The sequence below is a fragment of the Rhinopithecus bieti genome, unplaced genomic scaffold (genome assembly GCF_001698545.2).
Source record: "Rhinopithecus bieti isolate Rb0 unplaced genomic scaffold, ASM169854v2 scaffold_13352, whole genome shotgun sequence".
Taxonomy (NCBI): Eukaryota; Metazoa; Chordata; class Mammalia; order Primates; family Cercopithecidae; genus Rhinopithecus; species Rhinopithecus bieti.
Window position 1 is genome coordinate 3515456 of NW_016808026.1, and position 21751 is coordinate 3537206.

The 21751-nt window shown below is 35.7% G+C and overlaps 1 protein-coding gene across 1 annotated transcript in view; it reads left to right on the forward strand.

The window, feature by feature from the left end:
• Positions 1-21751, forward strand: part of LOC108537578 (oxidation resistance protein 1-like) — a 96304-nt gene that overhangs the window by 55075 nt on the left and 19478 nt on the right. The window contains exon 10 of the mRNA XM_017885162.1: positions 761-923. Within this exon, the coding sequence (XP_017740651.1) occupies positions 761-923 (163 nt within the window). The remainder of the gene's footprint in view (positions 1-760; positions 924-21751) is intronic.

Genomic DNA, 21751 nt, shown 5'->3' on the forward strand with positions numbered 1-21751 from the left:
ATGAAGCACCTTTTAAATATGTTAGCTGCCACATAAAGAATGACAATTTTAAAAATTATTATATTGAAAATATAATTTCTAGAACCATGGTTATTAACTGATATATGTTAGCTGAAAGTTATATAATCAATTTTCAAAAACATGTTAATTAAAACCAATAAAACATAGATATTTGAAATGTGTGTGTGACTCTCAAATATGTTTATCAGGCAATGTAACAGCTGGCTTTACTCTAGTAAACAAAACATTGAAAAGGGAAACCTGAGATTTCTAAGATTAGATCATCTGTCTCTCAACTCTGTGTGTTCCTAGTATCATGTAAAATTTAAAGAAATGGCATTTCTATTAACTTGGAAAATTCTATATAATGTCTCAAAATAGGCCATTAATAAATTGTTTACTTGTGTTTTAGATCATTAGATTATTGTAGGAATGAGGTCAAAGTTCTGTATCTAATTTCCTTTTCCATCACTAGTGTCTTTAAAGAAGAAAAGCATTGTTATATACAACATCTGAACTAGTCAAAACATGCCAAGGAAAGTCTTAATATAGTTTTCTAAAGAACAACCTGACAGAATATAGCCAAATAAAATTTTTGAGTTAATGCCTTCCTGATGGTAGACCTTTTATATTAATATAAAACAATATATTTTGTGTATATTTTAAGTCTTCAAGATTTATCAAGATATTTTACAAATACAATTTTGTAATTCTGGCAACACAGAATACTAGGTATATTAATAGTCAATTCTCCTAACAGGACAGATCACTTGTATGCCTTCTTCATTCAGTGGAGTCCAGAAATATATGCAGAAGATACTGGCGAATATGCCAGAGAACCCGGATTTATAGTAGTAAAAAAGATTGAGGAGTCTGAAACAATTGAGGATTCTAATAATCAAGCAGCAGCCAGAGAATGGGAGGTAAGGAGGAAAATATGAATATTTTAGTCATCTTTTTAGTTTGTATGAATTTATAGCCTCATGGTAGTACAAAATATAAGTGATGTTTGCACAAAAGAGGGATTTTTTTTAAAAGGTCAGGTTCACTATCCGTGTTTATATGTGGTTATTGAATGAATCTGAATAGTGACTTTAATACTATATTTGTCATTCTGCTTTTGCTTTAAAATACTAGAAAACCCACCATCAATAAAATGACTTTTATTGAGTGTGTTATAGAATATTTAGGAAAGATTAACATGGCAAAAGAAATAATTTTAATTTTGCTGTTAATTAATGTTCGTAAAACATCGATTTCACATCTGATTTAATTTCATCTCCTTCATGGAGGTGGTACAGCAGTCATTTAACACATCTGTGCATAGTATTTGCACAGCATCTATGCAAATTACTACTTCTTTCTAGGTTTCAGACCTACGCATTATCATGACTTAAATTTTTCAATAATAATTTTAAGGAAATAAGTGGGTGCTAATTTTACAAAGTAGTAGAAATTTTATGTGCTCAAATTTACTGAACTTGTTTAAATGGTCAAAGTAATACTAACAAACTTTTTGTAACTCCTCTTACATACATCTTAAGATTACATATTACATTTTACATGCATTATCTTATAAGGTTGGTAGGGTAGCAATATCTACATCTGTTGGTGTTGCCTAGATTTGTCTCTTCTTGATGCATTAGAAAATATAGAGCAGATGCTAAAATGTGATAATAAATGTAATCAAATTTTGTTAATCATTTGGTGTTAATGTTTGTGGCTGTTAATGTGATATGAATGTATCTTGCATGCACTTAACATGTATAGTAATTGAACGTATACATGGCTTGTCTTTTTAAAATGCAAACTGATTTGGAATGTGTCTGATTTCATTCTGTGTAGTATATAAAGCATCAGTTTATACTGTGACTCCAATATAAGGAAGAGAAAGAAGAACATATTGACCATGTATTTTGGGTATTTTAATACTTAAACCAACATTATCAATCTTCATACCAGCTTTATTCATACTGGCCCCAAATTGGAAAGTCCCATTAGCAGGAGAATGGATGAATACATTTTTGAATACTTACAGAATTCCAGATAACAATAAAAAAGATCTACTGGTACAGGCAACGACATTGATGAATCTCACAAATAATATGTTGAGTAAAAGAAGCCTGACACAAACCAGTATATACTATGTAATTTCATTTACACAAAGTTCAAAAGGACAAACTAGTCAGAAATCCACCCCCACGACAGGCTCCGGTGTGTGATATTCCCTTCTGCACATGTACCCTAGAACTTAAAGTATAATAAAAAATTAAAAAATTAAAAAAAAAAAAAGAAATGCATCACAGTACTGGATAACTCGGCTGTGACAGGGTGGCTCAGGGACAGGAGGGAACTTTATTGAGTTCTGGGGATGTTCTATATGTTACTCTCGGTGCTGGTTACTTGGGTGATTACATATGTAAAATATATATATCCCTGCGCTGTGTTTTTAAGATTAGCTTTAGGAGGTACTTAAAATATCCCAGGTGATCAAAGATATGTACCTAACTAACTAAGGCAGCAACAGTTGAAGGTGGAGTGGAAGGTGATGAAATAAAGTTAGAAGAAAAGGTATTAGCCAGCTAATTACACAGGATTTAGTGACAACTTGGTAACCGTAAAGTTATCTCTAGCTTGGGTGGCAAGGTGGATGGCAGAATTGTCAGTCACGAACGGGAATTGAGAGCTTTCTGTCCATGAGGTTGGAGTACTTAACTTTGGAAATAAGAGACTATTGACTATTTTGATTCAAAGGAACTGTCTCAGTTTCTGTGCAAGACTGTGCAGGTTATAATTTCTACAGGAAAAATAAATGTCTCCTCACCAGTCCTTTGACCAGAATTGGTGCAATTCAAAAGAAAATGGAAGAGAAAAAAAATAATTTTGGAAACTCCTTGCTACGTTGTCTGAAAATATTACTGCAGTATCCAGTATGGTAGCCACTAGCCATATGTGGCTATTAAGTACTTGAAATGCAGCTAATGCCTCTAAGGGACTGCATTGTTAGTTTTAATTATTAATTTAAAAACTGATACTTGGTTCCATTATTGGACAATTTTCAAATATATTAGGAATAACTTAGATATATGAACTACTTTTTCAACTGTAAATTTCATGAAATCTAAATATGATCTAAATCAGTCTAAATCTAATTAAGGTCAAGTATTTCCTATGAAAATTTAGTGCCTGAATTGAGGTGTGCTGTAGTGTAAAATACTCTACTTCCTATAGCCAATAGCCACATGTAACCATTGAGCATTTAAAATGTGGCCAGTCTCAATTGAAATGAGCTGTAGTATAAAATACACACTGGATTTTAATGACTTAGAATGGAAAGGAAAAAGAATGTAAACATCTTGCTTGTTTATACTGATTAATGTTGAAGTGATAATATTTTGAATACATTAGCTTAAATGTATTAATACAACTAATTTCACTTTTTTAATGTGGCATCTAGAAAATTTATAATTGTAATGTATCTTACATTATATTGCTCTTGTTATGCCTCGTGGATCCTAAGTGCCTAAAAAATGTTTGTTAAACTAGGGAGGCCGAGGTGGGTGGATCATGACGTCAGGAGTTTGAGACCAGCCTGGCCGATATGGTGAAACCGTCTCTACTAAAAATACAAAAATTAGCTGGGCATGGTAGCACGCAGCTGTAGTCCCAGTTGCTCAGGAGGCTGAGGCAGGAGAATCACTTGAACCTGGGAGGCAGAGGTTGCAGTGAGCCAAGATCACACCACTGTACTCCAGCCTGTGCAACAGAGTGAGACTCCATCTCAAAAAAATAAATGAATAAAATAAAAATGTTTGTTAAACTAATGAGTACTTGTTTAAGGGAAAGAGTAATTTTAAATGTTAGCATGATTTATTTTAATACAGGAAGAATTTGGCTAAAACCCTTATATAAAACAGTAGTACTTCAGAATGTGCTGTGATGTTTTTTATTTTTTTGTTCTACATAGGAATGGAGAATAGGTGCCCTAGAATTTAGGATGAACTTGTTATGGCTACCAACTTGGGCATCAGTTAGATTTAAACTAACAACTCTACTCACTGTTATTCTGCTTTATTGATACTTAAAGAGATCTTTATTATCCCTGACTGTTATTCAAGCAGAAATATATTGCTAGCCAGAAATGTGTACATTGACTGGGGAAGTTTGTATATGATAAATTTGGTAAACTTATTGTTTACCTTTTTCTCCCTTTCCCTATGTAAGGGTCATAAGGCAGGGATTTGTCAATTTCTTACACTATTATGTCTTCAGAACTAAGAATTGTATAGGCATATAGTTCATTCTCAATATTTATTAATGGATAAACTTAGGCATAGATTAAAATTAAGGTATAAAGTTTCTCATCTTTCAAGATTGCTGTATTTCCTAAAATAAGTTCTTACATCAGTTGTAGTAAATATTTTTTCATAAAGCCATAGATTCTGGACATTTTAACTGATAGTCCACAGTCTTTCATTTACATTTTGTTGTTGTTGTTGTTGTTGTTGTTGTTGTTCTGTTTAAACATATTCAGTCAAAGAGAATTTATTACCTCAAAGGACAATACTTTACATTTTAGGACAGCTCTCTTAGAAAGTTATTTGTTACAATAAGCTTAAGGAAACATATCTTTGTAAATTTGATTGACTTATCTTTATTCTGTCTTCCAATGCAAGTCAATAACAACAAGAAACATTTTCCATATACTGCGATAGTGTGAAAATATTTGTTGTTTTCCCTTTTAATCTTGTTTCAGAATTATTTTCTCCAGTACTTCAACTGTTTAACTTAATGAACTCTGTTCAGATCTTACATTATTCATATCAGTACCCTAAAATATGTTAAAAGAATTCATAAACTATGGCACCCCAGATTACTAAAAAATCTTGGGATAGCAGGATTAATTCCTGCTAATTACTTGGGATAATTACTTGGGATAGCAGGAAAAATTCCATAATATTTTTTAAAATTTTAATTTCCAAATATGAACATTGAAGGTCAGTCCTATTGAAGATAGACAGAAACATATGTTTACTAAGAAAAAGAAAATTTAGCCAAATTTTAAGGTGGTCAGTAGTAATAAATCACTTCCTAAGTATTTGGATAAAGGATCTGAGAAATACTATTCTTATCACTCACTATGTGTAAAGGACTGAATTTGCTCTTTTTGTAACGTCACTTTGTATGCCACATGATAAAGAGTATTTTGGTGTGGGCCGGGCGTGATGGGTGACGCCTGTAATCCCAACATTTTGGGAGGCCAAAGCAGGTGGATCACGAGGTCAGGAGATCAAGACCATCCTGGCTAACGCGGTGAAACCCTGTCTCTACTAAAAATACAAAAAATTAGCTGGGCGTGGTGGTGGGTGCCTCTACTCCCAGCTACTCGGGAGGCTGAGGCAAGAGAATGGCATGAACCCAGAAGTCGGAGCATTCAGTGAGCCAAGATTGTGCCACTGCACGGCAGCCTGGGCGACAGAGCGAGACTATGCCTGAATTAATTGCATCAACATGGCTCCTATTGATGAGAAGGCATGTTTTTAAACAATCAAGGCACAAAATGATTAAAGAAACCTTTCTTCATAGTGAACCAAACTTACATTTTTGGTGTGATACCCAAATAAAAGAAATATGCATTATGAGTTTTGCTTTTGGGGGTCTGATAACCTTACTTTATAACCAAGAAGGAACTACTTATTATAGTCTTTCCCCTGATTTCTGCCAATATTCAACACAGGCAGTCAGTAAGAATATCCAGTGTTGTAAAGATACTGTTTGATGCGGGGCTTTGCAGTTCTGTGAAAAATATTACTTTCTGTTTTTTGATACAGATTGTTTTTATGCCTTTTCACTAAAAAGGGAAGTGCTCTAGTGGCATTTTAACAAATTGTCAGGCAAGTCCTGAGGTGAAGATGAGGCAGAATGCCTGTTGACATCTGCTATTTCCTGATGATCGCACTTTTGTTCAATAAATATACAAAAATAAAAGATTAATAGTAAAACAAATTCACATGTATCAGTCATTCAGTTTTATCAGCTTGTTTCTTCTGTGTCCCTCCTTTTCTCCAATTGTTCATAGTTATTCAAGTGTCATAAAAATATTTAGAATACATGTAATATGTACAGTATGCATTTTACAATTTGTTTTCGAGTCATGATCCAACTAAGCTCTCAAATGTTGCAGTTAATTAAAATATCTCTTAAGTCTCTCTAAATGTAGGTTCCTCCTCCATTGCTTTGCTTTGCTTTTATTTCAGTTTTAAGAAATCAGATTTTTTTCTGTAGAATGTCATACAGTCTGGAATTTGCTGTTTGCATCCCCATGGTGTCTATTAACATGTAATTCTACCATGTGAATGATTGATAGTTAGAGCTAGAGCAATACATTTAAGTATAGATTATCTTTATTTTACAGATAATTTCTTTTTTATTTTTTATTTATTTATTTTGGTTTTTTGAGATGGAGTCTGGCTGTGTCGCCCAGGGTGGAGTGCAGTGGCACGATCTCTGCTCACTGCAAACTCTGCCTCCTGGATTCATGCCATTCTCCTGCCTCAGCCTCCCGAGCAGCTGGGACTACAGGCGCCCGCCACCATGCCTGGCTAATTTTTTTTTTTATTTTTAGTAGAGACAGAATTTCACCGTGTTATCCAGGATGATCTCGATCTCCTGACCTCGTGATCCCCCTGCCTTGGCCTCCCAAAGTGCTGGGATTACAGGCGTGAGCCACCACGCCCGGCCCAGATAATTTATTTAAACTTATTTTTTATTTGGCTAAAATTCTCATAGTGGTTAATCTCTTAATTCAGAGCCTATACTTTTTCCACCATACCAAGTGCTCAACTTTGGCAGAACCTTTGCATCATGATGGAGAGCTTTCAAAGATATCATTGCCAAGTTCACAAATCAGACCAATTAAATCAGAATAATTAGGGCTAGGACCTCGTTATCAGTGTTGTTTAAAGCTACCTAGGTAATTACATTGTGCAGTCAAGGTGGGAAAACTAGTGTACTATGCCATGCCACAACTTGGTGTTGTGTTAAACATATACAATATTAAGACTGTGGAAGAATCTTTAGACTATATTGATTATAACATAGATCAACTTTTCAGTTCCTGTCATGCAAGTTATATGAAATATTTTTCATATTCCTTTCATCTGGGGTGCTGCATCAAAAACATAAATTTGGTTCATTATGGAGAAAGATTTCTTTAATCATTTTGTGCCTTGATTTTTAAGAAAACATATTTTCTCCTCAGTAGCAGCCATGCAGATACAGTTAATGTTGGCGTAGCTCCCTTACATACCACAGGACTTCCATCATGTTGTGTACTCAGAGATACTGCAAGGAGAGGGAAATCAAAAAACATACCAGGCTGTAAGTCAATGATCTCTGAACTTTGTCTTCTTCAACTTTGTCCATCAAATACCCTTTAAAATTTAATATATTTGACAAGTGCCTGAGGATCCAGGAGTATAACTTAAAGGAGTGACTACCACAATAAGCTCAGATTCATGTAAAACTTTTCATTCACTTTCATAATTTATTTGTTGTAATATAAAGATAAATTTGAAATTTCTTATCATGAAGTCAAGATGGTAATACTGTGAGTTGAATCACTGTCATCCTGCAATCATTTATCATGAGACATTACATACCCCCAGACAATTATCAGCATCCACCCCAAGTACCAACTTTAAGAGGCTGTGTGCTAGAATTTTCTGAAAGTCAAGAATTCATTGTGTCACATGTCCAGCATGCCAGTCTTGCTGCTTGACCACACAGGCCTCAAAGGTGGAGCTCTTTATGCTAACATTGCTTTTTGATTGCTTTCCTTTGGATTGACTTTTTCACTCCTTTTGGGATAAGAGCTGGCAGAGAAAGCTTTCCAAAATTTTTCATCTCTAATTTTATACCACATGTACTTCAGTATCTTTCACGCTCCAAACCTAATTAAAGCATCCAGTTCTCCTAGGATGATAAATAAAAATAACTAAGAAACTGGTTTTATTAAATCAGCTTTACTTGGTTTATTTGGTCTCCCACACATTTACTTGATTAAATTTTGAGAATGAATTTACTAAGATTATGTGTTGATAGGGTGTATAACAGTATTTTCATTCTTAAAATGATTCGTTTTGAATAAAATTGCTCTGGCTTCCCTCTTGCTTCTCACGATTGCCAAAATATTGATAAAAGACATGCTGTACAATTTTGGGGTTTTGAAACAACTTGTATCTTTTTAGGTACATGACATTAGTCACATTTTCTCAATAATTGAAGTTTAGGTTATTTAAGCATAAGTGTAAATATGTTAGCTACTTACTATATAAACCTCTAGACCATTATTCAAAATATGTTAGAATCTGCCTTTCAGCTTAGTTTTTAAAATAATTTATAGTCTTTCCATTTTGATTTTAGTATTTAGTGCTGTCCATTTTAGTTAAATGAGTGTAAAATATGTAACCCGTTCTTAGCATTGTAGGCCATAACATTTATCACATTATGTCATTGTTGGATTTGGTTTTTCACTACTGTGTGGCGATTGCCTTGTGGAGCCAGTTCTGTTTTCACAGCTGTCATTAAGTAGAGTTACGGTCAGGATCATTCATTAGGTTTCCCAGAAAACTACAACCGTGGTTATTGCTGCAGCTTTTAAGAATTCTACACCTTATCAGGAGACTTCCCTTGTTTGGTTAATACCTTATTTCCTAAGCTGACAGGCAGTGAGTATTCTGGTGTTCATTTTGTTAAACATATGTTTTTTATTATTATTAAGGTATAAGTAACACCAAAATTAAAACTGAACTAATATATTAAACGCACAAAACCCTCACGATCTCTTCTCAGTCTAGCCAGCAAAATCCACATAGAATTAATTTGGTCCAAAAGTGGAGGAATTATCTGTGTCTAAAGTCACTACATTGAGAAATCACATTTCTCAGATAAAGGGAATTTTTTTAAGTATTCTTTTTTTTAATACTGATCGAATAATCAAATAATATTACAAATTATAACTCCAGAAGACAGTTAATAAATCTGAAAAAGAAATCAGAAGGATTAAACACTTAATTGGAATTTGTAAGTTGATAGGTACTGATTTTCATAATATGGTCATGCACCACATAATGACATTTTGTTGGTTCCCTGAGACTGTAATGGAGCTCTCTCTTAGTGATGTCATAACATCATAGTACAATGCATTACCCTCTCTATGTTTAGATATATTTTGATATACAAATCCTTATCACTGTGTTACAGTCACGTATAGTATTCAGTACAGTAACGTGCTATATGGTATGGCCTAGAAGCAATAGGCCGTACCGTATAACCTAGTTATATGGTAGGCTATTCCATTTAGGTTTATGTAAGTACATGCTGTGATGTTCACACAACGAAATTGCTTAAAGATGCATTTCTCAGAACATATCCCTGTCATTATGTGATATATGACTATATTTCTATGTTGAGAACCTGTATAGTTACAAATGAAAGTTTTAGACTATTCATATGTTTTCTTTTATTAGCATTTGGCACCCAGGTTTTATGCCTAATATCGTCTGTTTTGACTGCTGATTATGTTATCTTAAAGATATTAGCGACTTCAGGAGAGTTTTGAACTGGTGTTTTGCTTTCCCTGTTAAAAATATTTTTCGATTGCTAGCCCAAAGTTGTGAGCTATAGTATTTCCATTAAAAATATTTATCTAGGCCAGGCGTAGTGGCTCACACCTGTAAGCCCAGCATTTTGGGAGGTCAAGGCATGCAGATCACCTGAGGTCAGGAGTTCGAGACCAGCCTAGCCAATACAGTGAAACCCCGTCTCTACTAAAAATACAAAAATTAGGCCAGGTGCAGTGGCTCACACCTGTAATCCCAGCACTTTGGGAGGCCGAGGCAGGCGGATCATGAGGTCAGGAAATCGAGACCATCCTGACTAACACAGTGAAACCCTGTCTCTACTAAAAATATAAAAAATAATAGCCAGGCATGGTGGTGGGCGCCTATAATCCCAGCTACTCAGGAGGCTGAGGCAGGAGAATGGCATGAACCCAGGAGGCGGAGCTTGCAGTGAGCCGAGGTCGTGCCTCTACATTCCAGCCTGGGCAACAGAGAGAGATTCCGTCTCAAAAAAAAAAAAAAAAAGAAAATACAAAAAGTAGCCGGGCGTGGTGGCACACACCTGTAATCCCAGCTACTCAGAACTCTGAGGCAGGAGAATCCCTTGAACCCAGGAGGCGGAGGTTACAGTGAGCAGAGATCACGTCGTTGCACTCTAGCCTGGGCAACAGAGCAATACACCATCTCAAAAAAAATAAAAAATAAAAAGCCTCTAATATAGACGGTGAGAAGAGGCAGGATGCATGGGTGACAGACTAGTTTATGATTTTAAATATTATAATTCTAAAGTATTACTTTATTTTTAAATTTATTATTATTTTTCGAGAAAGGGTCTTGCTGTGTTGTCCAGGCTGGAATGCAGTGGCACACTCACAGCTTACTGCATCCTCGAACTCTGAGCTCAAGAGGTCCTCCTGCCTCGTCCTCCTCAGTAGATGGGACTACGGGCATGTGCCACCTCATCCAGCTAATTTTTTTTTTTTTTTTTTGTAGAGATAGAGTCTTGCTGTGTTGCCCAGGCTGGTCTCAATCTTCTGGGCTCAAGTAATTCTCCTGCCTCACCCTCCCAAAGCACTGGGATTACAGCCACCTCACCTGGCATAAAATCATAAATAGTGAGTAGGGTAAATTATATATTATAGCTTCTATCATACCATTCCCAAATCAAACAGGAAGAGATATAAGGTAACTTAATAACTTCAATTGGAATAAAGTAAAGGAAAAGGATTATTAAATTGAATATCTGAATTATGAGAACAGATTATGTTCAACTTGTAAACTGGTAGTGTTTTCAAAAGTGCTTTATTTCCCATCATGTTATTATAATAATAATTGACATCTCCTTCAAACTCTTGGATATCTAGGCAAATTTAAATGACTTAGCAATATGTGTTGTAAATACTACAAAAACAGAAAGGGCAAGAAGGAGACTCATTGAGCTCATTTTATGTTTGCCTGACACTGTATTTATAAATTTGGATGACTTCGAGAAACAGAAAACTGCACTCAGAATAGCTTAAACCTGTTGTTTCTTGAAGTGTGGTTCTCAGACTATCAGCAGCAGCAGCACCTGGGAATTTGTTAGAAATGCAAATTCTCAGACCCCATTTGAGTCTCATTAATTAGAAGCAGTTTTTGGAGCCTGGAATTCTGGTGTAACAAATACTCCAGGTGATTTTGATGCCGGTTAAAACTTGAGAGCCACTGATTTAGGTCTCTAATGACTAGTTCTGTCCAGAGATGAACTAGTCAGAAACCTCCTCAGAAACATGGCTGGAAGGATACCTGAGCAAAATCAAGGCCACTTTAGGAAAGACGTGTAAGGGTGGATATTGAATAGGCAACCAACAGAATAGACTATGCCATGCTTGGTGGTTTTTGGTTTTGTTTTTAATATATCATTTAAACCTCATTTTGGAACACACATCATATTTGTTATTTTAGAAAATGTAGCTGGAAGTTATGACAAGCTTTCAAAATGCTGCTTCCACCACCATCACCACCAAATTTTATAATATTGCTGATGAGTTGTTAGGAGAGTCTGTAATGGAGGGGTGGAGTGTGACCACAATGCACTGTATATAGAAGAGAACTTTAAGCCTGGTGTGAAGATAATGATGGTGTGCCTATGAGGAACTGTGGGAGAGATTTTAGGCTAAGTGTAGTGGGGCTGAATGAGAGGAATAGGGGAAATGTCTGGTATGTGGAGGAGGTAGGGTGTTCACTGTGGGGTGTGCTGTGCCCTGTGTGAGCGCATGCTGGAATGTGGAGGAAGGAGATGGGGGTGGGGGTTTGGTTGGGATGCAGTATTGTGTGTTAGAAAGGTGGTGTGTGTGTGAAAAGGTGGCATCATGTACATACAACAAAGTGAAGTGGAAGGAGCAGCTGTACCTTAAAATGAAAGAAATTTTCAAATGTATCATCATGACATTGATACTCTAATTAAAGCTGAATTCTAGATAGTTTTAGTTTATATATTTTTATAGTTTATATTTAATCTTTAAAAAATTCACTTCTTTGGTTATATTCAAAATATCACTGGTTAGTGAAGTGTATGTAGGCATAGTGAATATAACTACCTTTTCAAGAAATTAGATGTTAGAGAATGCAGTTTAAAAGCAGACTGTGTAACAGGCAAAGGAATTTTCAGGACACTTTGAATATTTGTGTAGGATTTACTTGTAGCACATTGGCTTGGTTTTTACATAGTCATTCTGTAAAATTTTAGGGTGGAAGAGTCCACAAAGGACATCTTATTGCTTAAAAAATGTTCATGTAAAAGATGTAATTTTGTTTTACTGTTAGCTGTAAGTAAGGGACATAATTTTATGACTATATGAACAAACAACAAAATGTTTATTAAAATCATTCATGTGCCTTGAGAGACTCTGGAAATTATATTTACTCCTTTTTTGTTACTGGATTACTTCTAGTATATTTCTTCGTGTACTGATGTTTGGAAATATAGGCTCTGTATCTTTAAAGTTTTGAGCCCTTTCTTTGCACATTTGGGTACAGTGCAACCAAACTTAAGCATGGGAAATTCTCTCTTCCCTCCCCAGCTTTACAGCCTCCACTCAGAACTATCATTGCTATGGAAACTCCTTAGTGATTAGCTCTCTCTCTTGTCAATCAAATCTTTGTCTCTAGCAAACTGTTTTGTCACTGTAGTAAGGCTCTGGTGCTGGAAATTTATCTTTGACAGAGGAAGAATGCTTTTGAAAACAGTTCTTACGTGATTTTATGTAACTTAATTTACCCTAGAAAGGAAATGTCTCGTCTCTGGTATGGGAAAAAAGGGAGAAGACATCAACCAATTAATCATAAATACACTCTGGTAAACCTTAGTTATTTTAATTTGTATATATGCTAGTCTTTTCATGGTGACATTATGAAAAATTATACAATTTCTGAAAGTTTAAGCATAGAGGATATTTATAGAATACAAAATTTTATGATTGTACAAAGTACCTTGAAGTTGTTTCTGTTAATTCTGAGTATCTTCAAAAAGGGAAATTAATAAGGGACTGTAATTTTGTTTCATATTAAGTGTTTTGTATGTTCTACACAAGCAGGAAGATACCAAATCTTAATTGCTGCCTTAATGTTTTTTATTTTAGCTTAACTTTGTAGAAAATATTCAGGATTTTCTCTTGCTTGAAAATAAATTGAATAGAACAGAGTAAATTAATTTTATTGACTGGATCTCAAACCAGATTCTTTTATAATATTGTTTATTTAAGGGTATAATTTTAAGAATCTGACTAAAAGGTTTTAAGCTATTTAAAAGTTTTCAGGCAATGCTACCTAATACAAGTCTTTAAGCGATATCCTAGTAAGGAAATTCAGTCAACCATACTATTGTAAGAATTTTAGTTATTTTCTGTATGTGTACATTGTTATAAAATGTCCATTGCTCTTTCTGTGGTAATTTGGGATTATATTTTGCCTTATGAATGTTTATTTTATTTTTACTGTAATTGTAGACGATTTAAAATCCAATAAGGACTTTGGGAGATGCCCCCAAAGAAGCTTGCCTCCCTTAAATGTTAAGTGTGTCAAAATATTAAAATATTAAAGGTGTTATTTTTAATTGTAATTTCAAAATTCATTTATATGTTACATCAGCACAGAGGGGTTTAGGCACCTGAAATGATTGAATTTTTAAAATTTGTGGTTAGATTTACTAGATAAATCAGTTAACACCGTCTTTGTTTTTTAAACCAAGAACAATGAAGCTATTCATACATTTTTTTGATTTGAAGTTTGAATAATCATTTATTCTTAGTTTGCAAAGACTTCAATACAGTTTATTACAAATACAAGCAAAATAAATTGTGGGTATTCTGAAATTTATAGATCAATCTAATTAATGTGCATCAAACACTTAACGCTTATTGCAGTCACCACGTCCAAGTCCTGTTCATTCATTTTTATTTTTGACACAGGGTCTCACTTTGTCACCCAGGTTGGAATTCAGTGGTGAGATTTTGGCTCATTTCAACCTCCGCCTCCTGGGCTTAAGTGATCTTCCTGCCTCAGCCCCCCAAGTCGCTGGGACTGCAAACATGCACCACAGCCCACTAATTTTTTTGTATTCTTTATAGAGACTAGATTTTGCCTTGTTACCCAGGCTGGGCTTTTTATCTCATGAGCTCAGCTCAGGAGATCTACCCAACTCAGCCTCCCATAGTGTTAGGATTACAGGCCACCGCGCCCAGCCAAGTTCTGTTCGTTCTTACGGGAGGCTATATAATTTTGTCAGATACTTTATTTCATGCCTGAGCAAGAATGCTTCCTACTCATTGGCCATTAGCTCTGCCCATACATATATATTATTTAATTGAACCCTCACAGTAACCCAGAAAGTTTAGTAGAATTATTTCCCATTTTGAATGACTGGCTGAAGCATGGAGTGGTCACTGAACTAAACTGTCGTGTAGTACAGAGACAGCTTGACCCTAGTGTGTCCAGAATTGGTGGGTTCTTGGTCTCACTGACTTCAAGAATGAAGCTGTGGACCCTCACAGTGTTACATTTCTTAAAGATGGCGTGTCCGCAGTTTCTTCCTTCTGGTGGGTTCATGGTCTCGCTGACTTCAGGAGTGAAGCTGCAGACCTTTGTGGTGAGTGTTAGAGCTCTTAAAGGCAGCACATCTGGAATTGTTCGTTCTTTCTGGTGGGTTTGTGGTCTCGCTGGCTTCGGGAGTGAAGCTGCAGACCTTCCTGGTGTTATAGCTCATAAAGGCGGCATGGACCCAAAGAGTGAGCAGCAGCAAGATTTATCCTAAAGAGTGAAAGAACAAAGCTTCCACAATCTGGAAGGGGATTAGAGTGGGTTGCCGCTGACTGGTTTGGGCAGCCTGCTTTTATTCCCTTATCTGACCCCACCCACATCCTGCTGATTGATCCATTTTATGGAGAGCAGATTGGTCCGTTTTACAGAGACCTGATTGGACCATTTTGACAGGGTGCTGATTGGTGCATTTACAATCCTCTAGCTAGACATAAAAGTTCTCCAAGTCCCCACTAGACTCAGGAGCCCAAATGGCTTCACCTAGTGAATCCTGTAGGAGGGCTGCAGGCCGAGCTGCCCGCCAGTCCCCAGTTGCAGCTGCACTCCTCAGCCCTTGGGCGGTGGATGGGACCGGCCATGAAGCAGGGGGCGGCGCCCTTTGGGGAGGCTTGGGCCCAGCGGGAGCCCACTCAGGAGCGGGGGCTCGGGCATGGTGGGCTGCAGGTCCTGAGCCCTGCCCCGTGGGGAGACAGCTGAGACCCCACGAGATTTCGAGCACAGCACCAGCGGGCCAGTACTGCAGGGGGACTGGTGCACCCTCTGCAGCTGCTGGCTGGAGTGCTAAGCCCCTCACTGTCCAGGGCCAGCAGTGCCGGCCGGCAGCTCCAAGTGCAGGGCCGCTGAGCCGGCGCCTGCCGTACAGGCCTGTGAGTGCCACGGGAAGCCCCGCTTCCCACTGGTGCCTCTCCCTCCACACCTCCCCGCAAGCAGAGAGAGCCAGCTCCAGCCTTGGCTAGCCCAGAGAGGGGCTCCCACAGTGCAGTGGCAGGCTGAAGGGCTCCTCAAGTGCCACCAGAGTGGACGCCAAGGCAGAGGAGGCACCAAGAGTGAGGGCTGCTAGCATGTTGTCACTTCTCACTAGCACATATTGTAGTTCACCAGGATGACTTTGAAGTTTTTCTGGAATAGTACAGTATGATGTGTTTTGATGTGTAGACAAGCTGAAGTCCCAGTTTTCTAGTTGTTTGCTTTGCTTTAAAGCAGATATTCTAGGAGCTGTAAGGCAGGCAGTTCTTAAGAAAATTGGGATGAAAAGGATTAGCAGTTCTTTTACCTGTTTTATAGATTGAGATCCCTGTAAGATTTTGCCTGACAAGGGGCTCTTATGCTTTTAAACTGAAAAAAAAAAAAAAAAAAAAATTATTTCTAAGAGAATAACCAGTATTTCAGAGCAAATAAAATTTGACATTTTGGAGTTTGTAATGTGTAGCTTTTTAGAATTCTTCGTCTTTACCCAACAAATATGGCCATATTATTACTACCTCTGTAAGAGAGATTATCACTAAGGTATCTGTAGATACCTTGACAATTTTCTAAATGCCTATGTATATAGTATCACGTGACCTTACAGTAACCCTATGTGTTAACCAGATTTTTTTGTTTTATAAGTGAGTTAATTTATGTCTCAAATACATTAATAATAAGAAGCATACACTCCTAACAAAATTCATGGCATGAAATTAACCTTTTGCCAGTTAGCTTCGATGAGAACCATATTGATCAAGCATGCTTAAGTTTTGTTACCTTTTATTTTTTTAAGGCCGTTTTATAGTTTATTCTGATAACTTAAACTTTAATCATTCATTTATTTGAAGCTGTTCATGTATTGATATATTCATGTGCCATACTTTACCTTGTTAGTGTCTGTCAATAAATCATAATTTACTTGAAATTATAAGCCCATTTTATAATAAGGATTTAGTCTTAATCAAAGTCACAAATCATTAAATAACATCATTGTTTTATTACCTTTATCAGTAGTCACTAATTTCATCACCATTTTCTTAGTTTAGGCTGTCGTATACGAAAGAAGAGACTTTTTTAAAATTTAGGCTTTCATATATGAAAACACAGGAGAAAAGTTTGTATGTCGAATTATTTACATCTGTTCAAGAATTAGCCGACAGGTGGATTTTTAGGAAGAGCTAATTTAAATGTAAAAATCTTTCCAGTGACTTCAGCATGAGATAATAATTATAATGATGAAAATAATTACTTGTACTGACAGTGTATACCAAATATTGTTCTAAACACTTAATAATGAGTTTCCTTATTTATTCCTCACAACCCTGTGGAATATTACTGTATCTTCTCCATTTTACGAGTGAAAAAACAGAGGGATATAGCAATCACACTACAACTAGTGCAAGTCAGAGCTGATGTTTTAGTCATTCTGGCTCTAGCCAATGCCCTTAAACTCTTTGCCACACTTGCCCTCAAAAATCTTCAGAATATAACAAGAGGAAGAGAATTATTTATTTCATATATTTAATATATGAGAACCTATTTTATATAGACTTTATACATATTATTTATTTCTCATAAAATGTACGAGTATTTCCATTTGAAGAATCAGAAATGGAGGAACTAAATGAGGCTCCCTAAGTTCACAATACTAATAAAAATCACAATCAGAATTAAGGTAGCAGTCTAAAACTAAAGCCAGTATTCTTCAATATTATGCTGCCTATCTGTAGTAGTATAGTCATAGTACATTTATTAACCAGTATTTATGTATCTCTTATGGTAAGTGAAACATCTTCTGCTCTGCAGTCACAACCTAGTTGAAAAAAGTGTACACATATATTCAATGTAAAATATTTTTTCCTAATTTATTTGACTCAGTTGTTTTTTATTTTTCATTTAAATAAATTTAATAGCGTAGGGGCCTTTCCAGTGAAGACCAGAAAACCTGCTAGATAAATTCTAAGAGAGCTGTAACACTGACTCAATAGTTGGAAAGGACATCTTATGTATACTAGTTATGAGGCATAATAGTAAACATCTGTGATGTACCACTGCCCAGTATTAGAACTAGAACATCACTAATGTAGCTGCATCTGTCTGTTTTTTCTCATCTCATCTTATGCCACTCTCATATTGGTAACTACCTCTCTGGATTTTTTGTTTTATTATCCCCCTAACTTTTTTTAATTAATAGATTTTGTTTTTTAGATTAGTATTAGGTTTACAAAAAAATTGAATGGAAGGTATAGAGAGTTTCCATATACTCTCTTTTCCCCAAAACGCAGTTTTCCCTATTACTCACATATGACATTAGTGTGGTATATGTTACATATACCACATATGTAACATATAGTTTGTTCATACAGTGTATGAACAAATACTGATACATTGTCATGCAGAGTCCATAGTTTACATTAGGGTTCATTCTTTGAGTTGTATATTCTGTGGGTTTTGGCAAGTGTATAATGACATGTATCTAGTTGTAGAATCACATGGTATGATTTTACTACCCTAAGAATTCCCTGTGCCATAGCTGTTTATCACTCATTCCCTTATAGTGAATGCCAGTGACCACCTGGCACCCACCAGTCTTTCCACTGTTTTGCGTTTTGCAGAGTGTCATATAGTTGGAATCGTACAGTAGTATGTAGCCTTTTTTAGATTGGGGCTTCTTTCACTTAGGAATTTTTATTCAAGATCCCTTCATGTCTTTTTGGCTTGACAGCTCATTTCTTTTTTTGCTGAATAATATTCTATTTTATGGTTTTATCCACTTCTTTATCCATTCACCTGGTAAAGGACATTTTGCTTCCTTCCACCTTTTGGCACTTATGAAAAAAAAAACTGTTACAAACTTTTGGATGTAGATTTTGTGTTGACATAAGTTTTCAACTTGTTTAGGTAAATACCAGGTAACATGATTGCTCTATCCTATGTTAAGGGTGTGTTTGGTAGGCCAGTGTGGTGACTCACGCCTGTAATATCAACACTTTAGGAGGCTGAAGTGGGAGGAGTTTGAGACCAGCCAGGGCAACATGGTGAGACCTTGTCTCTGAAAAAAAAAAAAAAGAAAGAAAGTAACTGCCAAACTGTTTTTCATCTGGCTATACCCATTTTGCATGGCATCCACAACAAATGAGAATTCCTGTTCTCCACATCCCTGCTGACATTTGCTGTTGTCAGTGCTTTGGATTTTAGCTTTTATTTAAATAGGTGTGTAGTGTTATATCAATCTTATTTTAATTTGCATTTCCCTGGTGACATATCTTTTGTCCATGTTTTAATCAGTTTGTTTGATATCTTATTGTTACATTTTACATAAACATAGAGATAGAACAGACAATTTTGTCTCTTTCCTTCCTTTCTGTATTCCTTCATGTATTTTGGATAACAGTCCTTTATCATTTATATGTGTTGCAGAGATTTTTTCCCAGTCTGTAGCTTGTCTTTTTCATTCTCTTGACAGTGTCTTTCACACAGTAGAAATTTTTACTTTTAATGAAATTCAGCTTAATACTTTTCTTTTTCATGGATTGTACTTGTGGTATTTTATCTAAAAATGCACCTTCAGACTTAAGGTCACAAAGATTTTTTTCCTATGTTATTTTCTAGGAGATTCATAGTTTGCGTTTTCCTCTGTAGTCCATTTAGTGTAAAGACTTTGTCTCAATTGACTGTTCTGCAGGTAGATATCCGGTTGTTCCAATACTGTTTGGGGTAAAGACCATTATTTCTCCTCTGAATTGTCTTTACTCCTTTGTTAAAAGTCAGTTGACCATATTTATGTGGGATATTTCTGAGTATTTTATTGTGTATCATTGATCTGTCAGTTATTTTGCCAAAACCATGATGTAGTGATTACTGTAGTTTTATAGTACAATAGGTCTTGAAGTTGAGTAGCATCAATCTTCCAACTTTGTTCTTTTTCTTCATTGCTTTCTTGGCTATTCTGTGTCTTTGCATATAAACTTTTTCTATAAATTTTAGAATCAATTTACCTGTATCTACAAAATAACCTGGTAGAATTTTGATTGAAATTGTATTGGATCTATATATCAAGTTGGGAAGAACTGACAGCTTGACAATATTGTGTCTTCCTATCTATGAACGTGGAATATGTATTTAAATCTTTTCTTCATCACAGTTTTCTACTTTTTTTTCACTTAGATCTCTATGTATTTTGTTAGCATTATATGTATTTCATTTACATTATGCTAATATAAATGGTATTCTTTTTTTAACTTTGAAATTCCAAGTTTTCATTGCTGATACATAGGAAGACTGTTGATTTTTGCATATTAATCTTGCACTCTGAAAGCCTGCCATGATCACTTATTAATTCCAGCAGTGTTTTGGTTGATTTGTTGGGATTTTTGTATACCAACAATCATGTCGTCTGCTAACAAAGACAGTTTTATCTCTTCCCTATTTATATAACTTTAATTTTCTTCCTTTGTCTTATTGTATTAGCTAGGACTTCCTGCATAATGTCAGATAAGAGTACTGACAAGGGATATCCTTTCCTTGTTCCCAGTCTTAGTGTGAAAGGATCTTGTTTCTCACTATTATATGTGATGTTAACTGAATTTTTTTAATACATGTTCTTTATCCAGTTGAGGGAGTTCTCCTTTATTCCTAACTTCCTAAACCATTTTTATTAGTGTTGGATTTTGACTAGTGCTTTTTTTTGTATCTGTTGGTAAGATCACGTGATTTTTCTTCTGTACCATGTTGATGATTACATCAATTGATTTTCAAGGTTGTACCAGTCTTGCATAGGTGGGATAAGTTCTACTTGATCATTTTATATAATTCTGTACATTTGTACTTAATTCAATTTGCTAGTGTTTTGTTGAGAATTTTAGCATGTATGTTAATGAGAGATAATTGCCTGTAGTTTTTCTTTCTTGTAATGTTTTTATTTCTATTAGAGTAATGCTGTCCTCACAGAATTAGTTAAGAAGTATTCCCTCTGCTTCTGTTTTCTGGAAGAGATTGTGGAGAGTTTGTATAATTTCTTCATAAATATTTGGTAGTATGAATCAGTGAGCCTGTCTGGGCCTTGTGCTTTCTGTTTTAGGAGGTTATTAATTATTTATTAATTATTTGAACATGTATCTGTCTTTCTTTTTTTGAGTTGGGGTTTTGCTATGTTGCCTGGGCTGGTCTTGAACTCATAGGCTCAAGTGATCCTGCCACCTCAGCCTCCTGAGTAGCTGAGATAATAGGCATGCATTACCTGTTTCTTCTTGTGTGACTTTTGGTGGTTTCTGTCTTTCAAAGAATTGGTTTGTTTTATCTAGATTATCAGATTAATGAGTGTACAGTTGTATAGTATTTCTTTATTATTCTTTTAATATCCATGGGATCAGTAATGATGGCCCCTCTTCATTTCTAATATTTATTCTCTCACTCTCTCTCATCTATCCCGGCTAGAGGTAGAGGTTTATCAATTTTATTGACCTTTTCAAAGATTAAAGAACTGGCTTCTGGTTCCATTGCTGGGTTTCTATTGATTTTGTTTTTAATCTATTGATTTCTGCTCTAATTTTATTTTCCTGTGCTTCAGATTTAATTTGATTCCATATTCTTTCATCTCTTAGCATCTCAGTTATACTTTTTAAAAAAGCTTTTTAAAATGATTCCTCTAGAATTTGTAATATACAATTTTTTAGTATAGTTTATATGGTGAAACCCTGTCTCTACTAAAAATACAAAATTAGCTGGGCGTGGTGGCACACGCCTGTAGTCCCAACACACATCTGTAGTCCCAGCTACTAGGAAGGCTGAGGCAGAAGAATCACTTGAACCCAAGAGGCAGAGGGGCTGAGGCAGAAGAATCACTTGAACCCAGGAGGCAGAGGTTGCAGTGAGCCGAGATCACGCCACTGCACTCCAGCCTGAGTGACAGAGGGAGACTCCGTCTCAAAAAAAAAAAAGGATATGGGGATATGGCTCCCCTCTTCCTTCCCCTTTTTTCGTGTTCCCAGTATTGATGAAGGACAGGAAGTAATTTTAATTGGAGATTTTTTCAAATCAAACTTCACTAATGGAATTAATTCTGGATTTTTTTTTTTTTTTTTTTT